This window comes from Podarcis melisellensis (assembly GCF_964234715.1).
Source record: "Podarcis melisellensis genome assembly, chromosome: 6".
NCBI lineage: Eukaryota > Metazoa > Chordata > Lepidosauria > Squamata > Lacertidae > Podarcis > Podarcis melisellensis.
This window is the reverse complement of record NC_138538.1, coordinates 36177541-36193055: the sequence shown is the minus strand read 5'-3', so window position 1 is coordinate 36193055 and position 15515 is coordinate 36177541. Positions and strand designations below refer to the sequence as shown.

Here is a 15515-nt window from a genome sequence, read left to right as displayed (position 1 = left end):
CCCCAAAGCGTATTGTATAAGGACGCCTGGGCAGAAAGAGATGTCTGAAAACTTGGAAAGTAGCACTCAGGCTGCACCTTGGGAAACACTAAAGCTCAAAGTTGAGCCGAAAACAAGCAAACACCTTTATACATTGCTATTAAATAGGAAACAATAAATGGAACAACAAAGCAATTTCTTCAAGTGTAGTTATCCCTTTAATTGTATTCCAATGAGTGCAGCTATTATTAGCTTGAGTAAAATTGTTGGCAATGATGCTCGTATACAGAGCTACACCATTCAAAAGGCTTCTTATACATTACACCAGCAAATCTTACAAAAAGACTGTGAGAAAAAGACTGTGAGCTGGCAAAAGACTGGCATCCAGGGTTGGCACCTACTGAATCCCACACCTTAGCAAGGGTCAAGCGCGCCTCTGAATCTTCTACCATAGATATTTCTGTTTCTGGCACAGAGATGCAGACTTCCACGTAAATAGGTTTGATCTTGTTGCTGCCATACTATTCCTTTCTTGAGCTTGAGGCTGGTGTATGCTACCAAGGCCTCCCACTAGGGAAAGATTTTCTTGCGCCATGCTGGTAAATGAACTTGTACCAATTTGCTTATTTCTTCCTCCCCACTAATTCATTTCCCTTTTGTGTTGTGCCTTGTTAGTCTGAGAGCAAGTATTGTCTTCATCATAGTAATCTATAAACCCTCTGTGGCGTTTGTACAGGGCCCCCGGTCGTTTCATGGACTATTGACCTGTACACCACTCAGTGGCGTAGCGTGGGGGGTGCAGGGGGGCCGGCCGCACCGGGCACAACATCTGGGGGTTAGGGTTAGGGGGCGCAAATCCACGGGTTAGGGGGTGCAAATTACTTGCCTTGCCCCGGGTGCTGACAACCCACGCTACGCCACTGACACCACTGCTTTATTCTTCCACAGCCACCAACCAGGTTTCTTCTGGTGAAATACTGAGTCTCAGTCAGGTTGTAAAGTCAACAACGAAGATTAAAGTTTATTGAAGAACAAACAAGGTTTAAATATGTTCAGAACTGTTTTCTCAAATGTGCGCCCTTAACTAGATGTGGCACTATCTCACACTGTCACACGCTTCTCTCTCAGTTCTATCCCTGTCTCTCACTCTAACTGTCACTTTTACTGCCTCAGTTTGACCCTCACTCCTCTATCTCCCCATGGTAAACCCCTGGACTGAGACTCGAAACCAAGTAGGCTCCGCCTCTGAGCTTTCTCATTGGTCAATCTACATTAACCATTTCCATCATCCCGTACAAACATAATCACAAGGAATGGGCAAACGCCGCACCCTCGGATAAGCCTTTTTTCTTTTTCTTTTTTGGCAGAAAGGGAGGATTAAAAAAATAATAATTCAACAAATAATAATTAAAAGGGAATCTGGTCTGGGACCATAATAAATTATTATTATTATTATTAATTGAATAGCAACTTCTGTCCTGCTTCCACTTCAGGCCTACTTTTTTGCCCTCCCCATTCAAAGTCCATCTTCACCCATCACCCTTTCAACTACCCTGGACTAGGTCCTCCATGCAGTTCCAGTGTTGGGATTGACTCCCAGTTTGCCTTCCCTCCAGAGTCTTTCCAACCAAGGCATGGGGTTTGGTCTCAGAGCTGCCACAATTTTTATCACTTTCCCAAGGCTGTAGCTAGGCTTCAGCACACTGCAGTGGACACCATCTGCAGGCAGCCAGCTAGCCAGGCAGGCAGGGGCAGGTGTAAGGTTTGTGTGCTGGTAACAATTACCTCTTGCTCATAATACCGCAATGGCATTTTTATTGGGTTCAGGTGGAAATATATGCAACTGTTGCTGAGTTCTCCTCTGTGCTTTGTGGTAAAGGTGGAATGTTTAGCAGAATGCCACTTCCAACCTTGAGTGGGGGTGCATTTGTCATACCCCAACTCACCTGGGAAGAGGACTCAAAATGGTTTTACCCTACGGAGGAGTTGGGGAAGGGTCAAGTGGGCCATCAGGCCTATCAGAATGGGGAAGAAGCCAGACATTATATGCTGGCTCCTCCCCAAACACTACACTCTTTTTGTAGCTCCCTCCCTCTTTATGTAGTATGCTTGTTCGAGGACTGAGTAATAATTGTGTGGGTAACCCCTGATTAGCCTTGAGAACTCTGGGAGCCTTATTCCTGGGGTGGCATTTTTTATTGGTTTAATGAGCTTTTAGTCCAGGCAGGAAAAGGGAAGAGGGAGGGACTGATCAAGAGAGGAAGGGGTATAATTTTGCAAATGGCGGCCCTGGCTTGCAAGAAGGGAATAATTTTATCAGGCTTCTCTCTTGTACTTCCAATCACAATGGTTTTGGGAGGAATGTACTGTAAAAAGAACTTATCAGTTGATATCAATTGATCAGGGGTGAAAAAAGACCTCAGTCATTAAAACTCCCTGACTCCTGCACTTAATGTTTCCAAATTTTGCAGGCTACGTACCTAGGGGCTCGTCTGTGTACAGCAGTAGATTTCTGAGGCAATTTAATAATGATACATCTAATTGACTTCATGGTTAAACTTTCCCCTCAGACAGCATCATCAAGCTCTCATCAAATCAAAAACATTCCTACAATTCCAGTCTGATACTTCCTCTGTTTAAAAATAAACTAAAGAAACAGTGTCCCAGACTCAGATTATAGCTTAGCAGAGATTTAGAAGATATGGCTAAGATTTTCGAAGTTGTGTGACAAATGGATTTATGTGTTCCTTGAGTACAGCTGCCAAGTTTGATGCTTTCAATCTTTTACTATAAATAACTGTTGTGTAATCCATATGTTGTTTTGGTAAGGTTGAAACAATCCACGGCAAATTTTATGGAGGACCAGTATTTATTATTATTTTTTAATCTACTGGGGTTTCCTCTATGGCTGGTTAAAATGTCTAAAGAGCTCGACAATCCAACAAACTCTTGAAGCAGTGCACTGATGGGGGCATTACCTTAATTCCTTGGAATTCTCAAATAAATCTGAATCCTAGCCTGCTGGTGTGTCGAAGTATTACATTTAAGTATTTGGATGCTGCTAAAACTCAAATTCAGAGGGTGTTGAACCTGAAACCTGTGGGATGTCATATGAATGGATTTAGCTAGTACATCTGCATCCATTTCCAACTAAAATAGTTTAAAATATAGGAAAACCAATAAGACAAAACAGCCAGTCATAGGAGGCCAAAATAGGTCATTACAGACTTCCTTTGAAAGCTTCCAGGTCCAGCTTGAATAGCAGGGCTGTGCAAGACATTTTGCTGCCTGTGGCAAAGAATAAGGTGGTGGTTGGATTGGCGGCTGAATATTTCAATACTAACCTCTACCACAACTAAGGTCTAGTTGTGGGATGCAGGTCAAGTCAGGGGGCATGCACAACTCGGTCCTCTAACAGAAGGGTACAGCCAGGGACTCAAGGAACAGCCAGGGAGCTGCCACCAATGTCCTCCAGCATCTACCACCTGAAGCAGTCATCTATCTCTGGCCAATGATAGGATGGGTCAAGTTGGATGGTAATTTGAATAATAAGAGAACTTGATTTCAGGGTAAACACAAGCAATGTTCATTTGCCCTCAACTCTGACAATCACTTTCATATAAAACACACTCACACGCTCATTAAGGTTCGAGTTCTAATTTTTGAAGCCTAAAATCCTGCTTCAAAGAGAAATATTTGCATTCAATCTTTGAATCAAATCCAAAGTTAGAGAATGTTATTACAGTTTCCTTGAATGTACAGAAACACCATGGCAACCACCTTGGTTTAGAGCTGCCTTTTGCAAAACTTAAAGGAACAATGTAGGCAGCATGGAACTTCATCAAAAATCTAATGCAACAAGTTGGCTGAACAACCCCAGTGACAGATAATGATGTGATTTGTGATGTCATCTCACTTTGTTCATTTTTTTTATGAATTATTGATTCCATTCTGCTTTGTAGCTCGTTCTCTTTCATAAGATTTTGTGTTTTCAAAAACTTTGATATGTATTTCACAACATGAATTTGGCCACGTGGAGATAACACAGGTTGGTTTACATAATTTTACTACAGATATACAATATACATGTATGCAGAAAGGAGATGATTTGGGTAAATGGAAGCTAACATATCAGGATATGTTATTATGGGGGGGGGAATACAATTTCCCCTAAAAAAAAAAAGATGGTCTAGGCATCGTAATCTAACGAATGCTCACAGAATCTCACTCATGTGCACTCACTTAGATGAGACCACAAAATAATGAATCACATGATATTTTGTAAGTAATTTTTAAAAATGCAAACTTCGTTCATATTCCTAGTAACAGATGACACATAAACATGATAGATCAAAGAAAGAGATATACATAGAGCATTGGATTCTGCCATCAACATGTCGTTATCTGATGTTTTGACCTTATTAGTCTGTATCAAAGAGGTCTTTAAACGATGTCAGAAATGTAGATTACACAAACTGATTGCTACAGCAACTTGTTTCATTTAAAATCACCCCAGACAAACAATAATAACGGATATATGTACGTTTAATCTCTTTGGCAGGGAAGTGATTTGTGGAAAGCTTAAATAGATCTTCCTTAAATGTTAAACATCCTATTTTAGTGTCTACATTTTTTTTATCCTCATCAGCTAGTTTAATGCACTCCCACTATAATTTCTATGATTATCCTAGCCTGAGAACACTTTAGAGTACTCAAAAAACACTCAGTTTGGACTATCATTATGTGTGGAAAGGAAAGGTATTCTATGCAATGGACCATTTCTTTTAGCTAAACAGCGAACTAATGGTACCATGGAATCCTTCCCTGCTATGTTTTGACAAGGAGACATGTTTAATTACAAAGCATCCTGTTATTGACAAAAGGGTTGGGGGTGGAATACTAGCAAAAGTGCATCTCCCTTCAGATGCTACCTGTTTGCCAACATTCTTGAGACTTGTTTTATTAGCTTTTAATAGCAACTCTGTATCATGACATTGGGACGCAGGTGGCGCTGTGGGTTAAAGCCTCAGCGCCTAGGACTTGCCGATCGAAAGGTCGGCGGTTCGAATCCCTGCGGCGGGGTGCGCTCCCGCTGCTCGGTCCCAGCGCCTGCCAACCTAGCAGTTCAAAAGCACCTCCGGGTGCAAGTAGATAAATAGGGACCGCTTACCAGCGGGAAGGTAAACGGCGTTTCCGTGTGCGGCTCTGGCTCACCAGATGCAGCTTTGTCATGCTGGCCACGTGACCCGGAAGTGTCTCCGGACAGCGCTGGCCCCTGGCCTCTTGAGTGAGATGGGTGCACAACCCCAGAGTCTGTCAAGACTGGCCCGTACGGGCAGGGGTACCTTTACCTTTACCTATCATGACATTATAGCATCATTTTTATAAATACCTATATTCTCACTGAAACCGATATGATACATATGGTATTATTTAGGGCAAAATATTATAACCATGCTAAAACAATATTCAACACAGATTACATGCATGCTTTCTTTCACCTTCAACATTTGGATTTGATATCCCGCTTTATCACTACCCGAAGGAGTCTCAAAGCGGCTAACATTCTCCTTTCCCTTCCTCCCCCACAACAAACACTCAGTGAGGTGAGTGAGGCTGAGAGACTTCAGAGAAGTGTGACTAGCCCAAGGTCACCCAGCAGCTGCATGTGGAGGAGCGGAGAAGCAAACCCGGTTCCCCAGATTGCAAGACTACCGCTCTTAACCACTACACCACACTGGCTCTCAATTTGTAAATAATTTTTGATCTGTCCCATTTTGTTGGAAACATACAATAAGTAAAGTGGATATTTGTACAAATTATCAAATTTCCCCATCGTTTTACACCAGTGTCATAATAGATCCTTTTAAACACCACCCTCCTTCAAAACATCCTTTTATAACCATCACTTGAATTTATTTGTGTGTTGATCTTTTTTCTGTCCCGCTCCCATCCTAGCTGAATCATTTGGCTGCTTTTGACCTGTTATCACTAAAGAAGCTGAGAACTAGGTATTTTAGAGATGACTCAATGTCTAGATCGTAATATGGTGACATTCCAACACTGATTGAAAACCACAATTCATTCAAGCAGATCTCCTAAGCTTTATTAATGTTTTCATATCCATATGTTTCCAAGAGGACAGAAAATCCCCAAGTTACAATTGCTCACGTTTTTTTGAAAAACGAAGTACGTTTTAAAAGTTTTAACCTGTGATATCTTGCATGTTCGTGCACAGTATGAAAGCCTTTCAAAGCAACAGCAACGCTATACTAAGTCTAGCGATCAGGCATCATGAAAGCAATTGCTTAATGCTTAAAAATCAAAAGCCACATGAATTCCCAGGCAGAAGCACACTTGACTGAAAACTGTTTACATTTTTTAGTCTTGTATACAAGATTTTAATTTTGTTACATGTGGAGCTCATGGAAGGCTGGATAGCTTTAAATAGCTGGAAGAGAAGTGATGAATGGTTACTACAATCTCATATGGGGGAGAGAGAAAATGTGTTTCTCTTAAGGTGCCCCAGGTTTTAAGCAACTAAATCACCCACTTGAAATGTTAAAGTTGTTTTTGTTTTTAAAAGCTGTCAATTCACCAGGATTCCTGTGAAGTTTGGGAACAAGTGGAAATGTCCCAGGGGCTATGAATTCCCTATTGTTGACTAGATTTGCACCTGTCTGAGCTATTTAGACACATGAACCACAATACAACAGCAGGTTTATAACACACTTAAGCCCATCTATTTCCATGGGTTCAATGCAGTGCCTTTTTTTTAAGGAAAAAAAAGGTGCCAGTATTCACCATGAAGGTATTACAGTAAGTGCCACACTTTTAACATTGGAGGGAAGAAGAAGAAGAAGAAGAGTTTGGATTTGATATCCCGCTTTATCACTACCCGAAGGAGTCTCAAAGTGGCTAACATTCTCCTTTCCCTTTCTCCCCCACAACAAACACTCTGTGAGGTGAGTGGGGCTGAGAGACTTCAAAGAAGTGTGACTGGCCCAAGATCACCCAGCAGCTGCATGTGGAGAAGCGGAGACGCGAACCCAGTTCTCCAGATTACGAGTCTCTCGCTCTTAACCAGTACACCACACTGTCAGTACTACATACCTTTGAGTACCCCCAGAAAAGAAGCACTGATTCAATACATAATTCTGTGTTGTGTTGTTAACATGATGTTATAATGGCCACAAATCTTCATTGACCCATGAGTTGTTGGCGCAAACTCGGCCATTTCCTGTTAATAAGCCAGTTCTGTTCTCTAAAACCTTACCATATCTCAAGACATTGTTTTCAATACCTATCTGGATTGAAACAGGGGTGAAGGAACAATCTAAATGTCTCAAGAGCCAAATTCACAATGCTTTCTTTTTCCTTTTTTTTTAAAGGACATTTTAAAATGTTTCAAGCATACACTGTTCCTCAGAGGCATTTGTCAATGCATGAAAAATATTAAGCATGGATCGCCAGGACTTTTGTTCATTGCTAACACTACATGTTTAGCATTCGTCTTCTCATACTCATCCCAAGCAGACATTCCTGTGCTTTTATATTTGCGCTTATAGGATGAGCAATGAACAAACAGAGTATGTTCTAAAGATCTGGAGAAAATCTAAAAGTCCTAGAAGGTCCACTTGAGTTGACTGTAAGAATATAGCCTGAAAGACAGCTGCTGCTGCTGTTGAAGATTATGAATAACATTGCCATTTATTTATTTATTAAATCTGTATACTGCCATTCATCTGAAGAGCTCAGGCCGGATCATCAATACAATTGTAAGCACTGCTGTGCTTAAGCCGACATCTTTGAAAAAGAGCAGATGCTCAAACTATTTATCTGCTTGATTTTAATTCCAGTAAAAAATAATAATAGTTCATTGTACCATTCAGTTATTTCCTACTCCCCCCCCCTTTTCACCTTCTGCCAGGGTCAGACCCTCTTCTTTCATTTCAATCCTTATTTGACTTTAATAACATTTAAACTCCTGTTGAAGGCAATGTGAAAAGCACCCAGATAATTTCAAAGAAAGAATGGATTCTTTAAACCAATGCAAAAATGAAGATTCTTACAGATCCCTGCTCCTTATGCCAAAACTGGAAGCAAGATAGATTGCAAGTAATGCCAGAGTTAAAACAACAGCAGTACCTAAGACCTCATTTTGAACAACAATATGGACCAGATGTCACTGCTGCAAAGCCATCATGACGTTCTGTACATATAAATGTTGGAGGTTGTGCACAAGACAGCATTGAAAGTAAAAGAAACAGACCTCAATAGCTGCTGAAGCTTAGGTCTAGGTTTCAGAAAAGGAAACAAGCTTGGAACCTCATCCCACCAATCAGCTCATGTGACCTTTGGTCAGGAAAGAGAAGTGATGCACTTACCCAAGAGTTGTCATGGTGACAATAGTGTACCAAAAAGAAGCTGGGATGCTGGTGAACTTGCTGGCTGAAGATCCTTTCTCTGCATAAAACATCACAGTAGCAAAGATGATGATTGCCATAGTGAGAGAAAATAGAAGAAAACCAAGCTCTGAGGCACAGCTCTTCAGTGTGTACCCCAGGATGCGCAAGCCTTGGGAATGACGGGAGAACTTGAAAATCCGGAACACCCTGAAAACCCTCAGAGTCACAAAGGCTCCACTGACATCTTCGTTGTCTGTCATCACCAAGCCAATGTAGTACGGCATAATGGCCACCACATCGATGATGCTCATGACACTCCTGATGAACCTGTAGCGACTGGGAGCCGCAAAGAGTCGCATAAGGTATTCAACTGTAAAAATCATAACGCAAGCTGTGTCCAAGCAGAAAAAAGCCATTTCATACCTTTCTCCACATGGCAGTTCCTTATTGCCAGGGATTGTTCCACATGGTACAGTCTCCACCACATTGGTGATCACAGAGACAGCAATAAAGAAGCCGGTGACATAGTAAAAGACTAAGGCTAAGGTGCTGGTATGGGGGTTCTCGAAGGCTCGCCACATGGTCTGCCGGAAGCTCAGAGCTGGCATAGACTCTTGCTTATTTTCGGAGTCACTGTCATCCATCAACCGCTCAGCATTTTCCCGTTTCCTGTCTTTGTACTCTTCATAGCAGCAGTCCCCAATGATATCGGGTAGGATCCCATAAAAGGCAAGCTCCTCATCATAGGCTGAGATGCATTCATACCTTGGGTAGTGCAGTTTTCCAGTCCTGTAAAAATTTAAGATACACCTAAAGACATCAGGGTCCCGGTCGAAAAAGTATTCCTTTGTGTCTTCGTTAAAGAAGAACTCTTTTTCTGTGCTGCCAAGCAGAGTGTCAGGGTACCTCTCCAAGGTAGTCCTCCAGGTCTGGAAGCGCCTACCACTCACATTAAGAATGATGAGCTCATCCTGTCGCTTGTTTTTATCCGTTGGGGCCAGTGGCATCGGACAGTTGGCAACTGGCATCCATCCTATGGCAGCCGCTCTGGCAAAGGGCAGCCATGCTGCTACACCCGCAGCCATGATGGATCTGATGGAAGAAGACAGCTCTTCTAAAAACTGCTTGACTTCAGTTCAATTCCATCTACAAATACAATTAAACAAAATTCAGAGTGAGTGGCCACTTTGCCTTTGATGCTATCTTTATAATGATTTAAGACAGTTGCCACCAACTTGGTGCCCTCCAGATATTTTGGACAGCAACCCCTACCAGCCCCAGCCAGCATAGCCAGTGATAACGGATGATGGTAGTTTCCTCCAAAACATCTGCATTAGGTTGGGGAAACCTTGGTAAGATGGTAGAGCAAAATGTTTTCGAACTTGCAAACTAGGTGAGGCAGATTTTCAGTGGCAACCACTGTACATTAAGTCTACCTGATGACATCTTTAAAAAGACTCCTGCTGCCCTCTTAAACATTAATAAGGAGTTGGTTAGACATATCCCATAGATAAGCAACCCTCTCGCTCAAAAAGCATACTGCACATAAGGTCATGTGACCTTAACTGGATCCCTGCCAATTTTAATTCATAGCCTATTTCCAATGGTAGAAAGATTGGAAAGGGGTTTCTTAGGCAGCAAGACAGAAGTAGCCAGCTTTCTGCTGCTCCAGGGATTGGGCTCTCTGTTGATTCCACCCCCAATAAAACTCCCTAACTGTGATAGCCAAACATTACTGCTTAGAACAATGAATGTTTTAAAGCACTCATGATAACCAGCGTGGAAAAAGTTGTGGCATTATTACTGGTAGAATTTTTTAACAGCAAATTATTACTCATCAAAAGCATTTAAAAGCAGCATCAACACACTAATTTAAATTTGCTTCATCACAAACAAGCTTCAGATATCATTCCCAGGTGTAAACAATGGGTCCTGATTTAGAAACTCGGAAGTGCAACAAGACATTTCACAAAACATGTTCTGTATGTGGAAAAACAACTCCTAGTGGTTCGTATTCACATTTAGAAGTATGTGGGGTAGCCTATCCTCATGTGACCTGTGTGGTAGTACCCATCACATTGGCATATTCAGTCATCCACATGAATATGCTGTCCAGTAGAACATTCCCCCAACTTTGTAGGTTGCTCAGTTTCCCCAGTTCCTCCGGGAGTGACCTATATGTCAAGCAGACAAAAACCTGGCTGTGCTACTTTTGCCCAATGTTGTAAGATCCGGTTCAGCTTTGCATATGCATTGCATATCCACTAGCACAACTTTTCATCATGCATGTAAAGTAATTTCTGGAGCAGATCATATATGATCACTCCAAATATAGCTGTCAGAAGGGTCTAAAAGTGCTAATTTATTTTACTGGACGACTCATCTGTAGAGTTACCTGTCACAACTGCAAGACCAAGATTGATTTCTAATAATCACAGTAAGTGCAATGACAATGTTAATAAAATAGTAGGATATTGTGAGAAGTCACTACCAGCAAGTGTTACTATCAGCTGAAAGGTTTATTGAAGTCATACATATTCAGGGGCCACTTCATTATCCAGACAGTGGTCTAGTGGCTGCAGAAACTGATTCTCTCAGTAGAGAGACTGGTATTTGTTGGGCTAATGCTGAATCCTTAGGGATTAGAGAGGGCTATGTGCATACTTATGGTAGGCACTGTTTCCTCTGCCAAGAGAAAATGCACACCTCTCCCTAATCCCTGGGGATTCAGCACTAGCCCAGCAGATGCCAGCTTGCCTACCGATTTGCTTACGGTAATAACAGGCATATTAATAATGTGTTACAGGCTACTGCATTATGAATTTCTATTAGAGAAAGCACACATTACCAACAGGGAAAGTCAGGCATAAGCACCATTGAAATCAGTGTGACTCAAAAGCACAGTTATGTGCATATACTTTCAATGCGCTTCAAGTGTGTCTAGCTGGATTGCACATAGCTTTTTAAGCCATGCATTAGGATAGCTGGACTATCTAAAAAGAACGAGCAGGGTTTTCAATTTTGCCTATTAATGCATTAACGATGAGCATAGTACTTTGTGAAAGTGGCTTGGAAAGATGTTGCATAGGGAGATAGATTATACAATGCAAATATGTGCATGTTTTCTCATAAATAAGGCCCCTTGATTTCAAGGGGACTTGCGTGCGAGGCTTTTTGGGTCATATTTATGCATATTTACTCAGAGGTAAGCACAGGAAGGATCTCACCTTTGCAGTATAATGACAACAAAGCATCATTAGAGATACATTTATACCTGCCTGCATAGTAACCAGCTGTAGTGTTGCTTCATATAAACACTGGATTTTTAATTGGTTAATTACTAGCATAGCTGGCTATATGCCATTAATAAAAAGCAAAAGTGTGATCAGTAGAAACACTGGATTTTTAATTGGATAATTACTGGTATAGCTGGCTATATACCATTAATAAAAAACAAAAGTGTGATCAGGATATGCAGCAATCAAATTTATTTTATTTTATTGTAAAACTACATGCAAATTATCTGATTAACAAATTATTCCAGCTAGATATCAGGATGTAAAATGGAAGAACTTCACAAATTCAGAGGATTCCTATATTTAATTTGATAAATTTTCTCCTTTGGCTTCAATCTACTTTAAAGAAGAGAAACTTACACTAATTATAGTAGACCAGCAGCTAAGCACCTCATTGCTCATTTTCTGGCAATGTTTTTATATGTATAATTTCTCCACTGGCAACTGCCTTTTTTCTTGGTTACCTCAGTACATCAGAATGGTACAGCATATTATATACTAGACCACTGTAGTAGGCTAGAGTGGTTTCTCGAAAGAATGGAAATGTTTAAATTTCTGAAAAGAGCCATTCTGAGAATGGTGCGTATGTTGTGTACGGATGAGTCTTTCTTGATCTTGTGTGAACAAAGTGCACATTATATCAAAATACAACTCTTTGAAAACGCCAATGAGGGTCTTTCTAACCAAAACACCAAATAATAAAGTACATTGATGACAATATCCACCTACCAGCATGCCTAGGATGAAAATTAATTTTCTAACTCCAAAGAACTAGCTGTTAAAGGGAATAAAAATGTATTTCACACTATTGGTGAACATCCCGATTGCACACTGATTTATGCCATAGTAAGAGTTTGGGTATAAATGACCTTATAAAATCTGCATCCAAACCCTTTGCTTTCTTTACCTTTCTCTTCCTTTGCATTTACTCTCAGATCTCCAGTGTTTATTTTCAATTATTTAAGTATTTGCATGTCATTTTCCCACCTCACAAACTGCCATAGAAACAGCTGTTTAAAACTTTTAAAATAAGGATAAAACATAAAGAGAAGGGGGAAGAGGCCAGCCAAAAGGCAGAACCAGTAAAATGGACGTTATTATACAAGCCAATGAAATTAACAGTCAAATTTTATCAAATGGCAGATGATTTTTTTTATAAAAAAAACAACCACCACCCCAAAAACCAGAAGATTACAAAGGAAACCATTAAAAGACTTGCTGAATAAACTAGCTTCAAGGGTTAGTGTTCTGCTCTCCTATATAAGTGAATGGCCACCATTCATTCTTACAAAGAAATAAAATGCTGTATTTGAGCACAGCCCCCGGCCCCAAGCCCCCAGTGCAGGGAATGAGTCATACTGACCCTTTCAGAGGATTCAGAATACAAATCTGCTTTCCCCATATATCCTGCCAATCATAATGATGGGGATTTTGCTAGCTAGTATCCAAAGTTCTCTACTGGAACTATCCTACAGTGATCCAGGACCTGATATCTTTCTGCCTGGATTGCTACAGTATGTTGTAGCAGCCTGAAAACTGCAAAGTAACTGGGTCTGGTTCTTAGGAACATATCATACCAGTACTTTCGAATCTTCTCCAACATGCAGTCCATTTCTAGGTCCAGGTCAAAGGCCCTTCATTGCTTGGGACCTTGGCATATGAAGAATCACCTCTGTACATGACTATATCCAACCTTAAGATTATGTTCTGACCGCCCATGCCATATCTGAATGATAGTTCAGTGTTTCAACATTCTTGGTTTTGAAGTTCTGTGGAACGGGGGAATCAACTCAAACCCATACTAATCAGGGGTGAGGCAGACAATATGTAATATAAATCATAATGCAACAACCACCTGGAAGACTGAGGAATCAGAGTTACAGTGTGCACATTCAGGGTAACTTTCTAGATTTTGAGAATGTATACCCCACCTGAATCCACACACCCAGTTTTGAGGGGTGGGGAAAGTTAATACATAAACACATCATGGTATCTCCCTTGAAAGCTATCAGAGTGAGTGAGACTGATATGTCCATTCAGAGAATATAATGTTTATTTATTTTCTTTATTTCATAAAAGTTATACACCACTTGATTGTAAAAACTCAAAGCGGTTTATAAAAGAAGAACAGGCTCCATCCTGTGTCCATTTTCAAGAGGGACAGGGGTAATTGATACCTTACAAACAATAAAAATGCACAGGATAAATTCCTAAGAGAGATGATGTCAGAATTTTCAGATTTGCTTGGTAGTACACAGTGTCCCCAGGTGGTGCTGTGGGTTAAACCACAGAGCCTAGGACTTGCCAATCAGAAGGTCGGCGGTTAGAATCCCCGTGGCAGGGTGAGCTCCCGTTGCTCGGTCCCTGCTCCTGCCAACCTAGCAGTTCAAAAGCACATCAAAGTACAAGTAGATAAATAGGTACCACTCTGGCAGGAAGGTAAACAGCGTTTCCGTGCACTGCTCTGGTTCACCAGAAGCAGCTTTGTCATGCTGGTAACATGACCCGGAAGCTGTACGCTGGCTCCCTCAGCCAATAAAGCAAGATGAGCGCCGCAACCCCAGAGTTGGTCACGACTGGACCTAATGGTCAGTGGTCCCTTTACCTGACAACCACTACCACCATCCTGTTCAAGAGTTTAGCTTTAACACAGCTCCAAGTTGGTTGATAATATTCCGGCCTTTTGTTCATTGACAGAACAAAGTCATAAATAGATCCCAATAAGTCAGTGCTGAAAGCAGCTTGCAATACTTTTGATGCCAGTCACAGCTTTTCCATTTGCCTGGGAATTTTACCGTAGCCCTACTGCATCCTTAGTTGCTGCCTTTTAATATTGTTTTATGATTGCACTTTATTGCTTTTATTGTATTTTATGGCCGTATGGCCTTTTTTGGTTACCTTTATTGTTCACCACCCTTTGACAAAGTGAGTTCATCAATACCTCAATGAATAAATGAAATGAAATAAACAGAAAGGTACAGAATACCATTATGTTGCTCTAGAAGGTGGTTCCATGCACTGAGCTGAGAGTACACGCGAACCCTGATGAGAGCTCTGGCAAAACATACAATTCACTTTAATCCCTGCAAGAAGTAGCATCTATGGACACAGAACAGGACTCAGAAGTCATATATTTCTGAACCTACTGCAGATTCCCTGATTTAATATGAAACAAATTTTAATGGGAAACTCCAAGAAATAATCAAACCTCAATTTAAGTCAATTCCTAGGTTCACAGTATTAGACTCAATGTCATTTCAGTATATTGGTCTATAATGGGCATGTCTATGAATAAAGCAGGAGCTGGTGAAGCATGTACTTCATACACAGTTCTCCCCTGCTGATGGACAGATACTGATGATAGAACAGAATGTAAAACTTCCAACATTCTTCCACAACCAAAAATGAAAAGAAGAAAGGGCAGGAGATATGTTACCAATGAAGAAATTTGTGGTGCTCACAGGCTTCAGATTCTGCAAAACGTACTGGGTTGTATCCCATAGTGCCCTTTGCCCTGATAGAATGCACTTCAATCCCCCCCAAAAAAATTGCTCCAGGGGGTTGGGGAGACCCTTTGGATCAAAGAGCCTCATCAGTGCAAAGGAGACCATTGGCTACTGGTTGACATTTTGTTCCCTGGCGACAGTTTCTTCCTATGAGCAAAGAAATGTTACATTGAGACTTACATCAGAAGATGGTATGAGGGTATAATTATTGGAACCAGTTAAAGAAACTGAACATAGAAGCATCACATGATCTGCTACTTTCCCATGACATCAATGAAAGCCAATTATTAAAAAATGTGTGATTTCCTATAAGTTACCCTCTTGAT

The 15515-nt window shown here is 41.0% G+C and overlaps 1 protein-coding gene across 6 annotated transcripts in view; it reads right to left on the bottom strand.

The window, feature by feature from the left end:
* KCND3 (potassium voltage-gated channel subfamily D member 3) overlaps nt 1–15515 on the bottom strand; it is a 269070-nt gene that overhangs the window by 248679 nt on the left and 4876 nt on the right. For all 6 annotated transcript variants that reach the window (XM_081916341.1, XM_081916338.1, XM_081916342.1 and 3 more), the window contains exon 2: nt 8367–9533. In XM_081916341.1, the coding sequence (XP_081772467.1) occupies nt 8367–9472 (1106 nt within the window). In that variant the 5' untranslated portion in view covers nt 9473–9533. The remainder of the gene's footprint in view (nt 1–8366; nt 9534–15515) is intronic.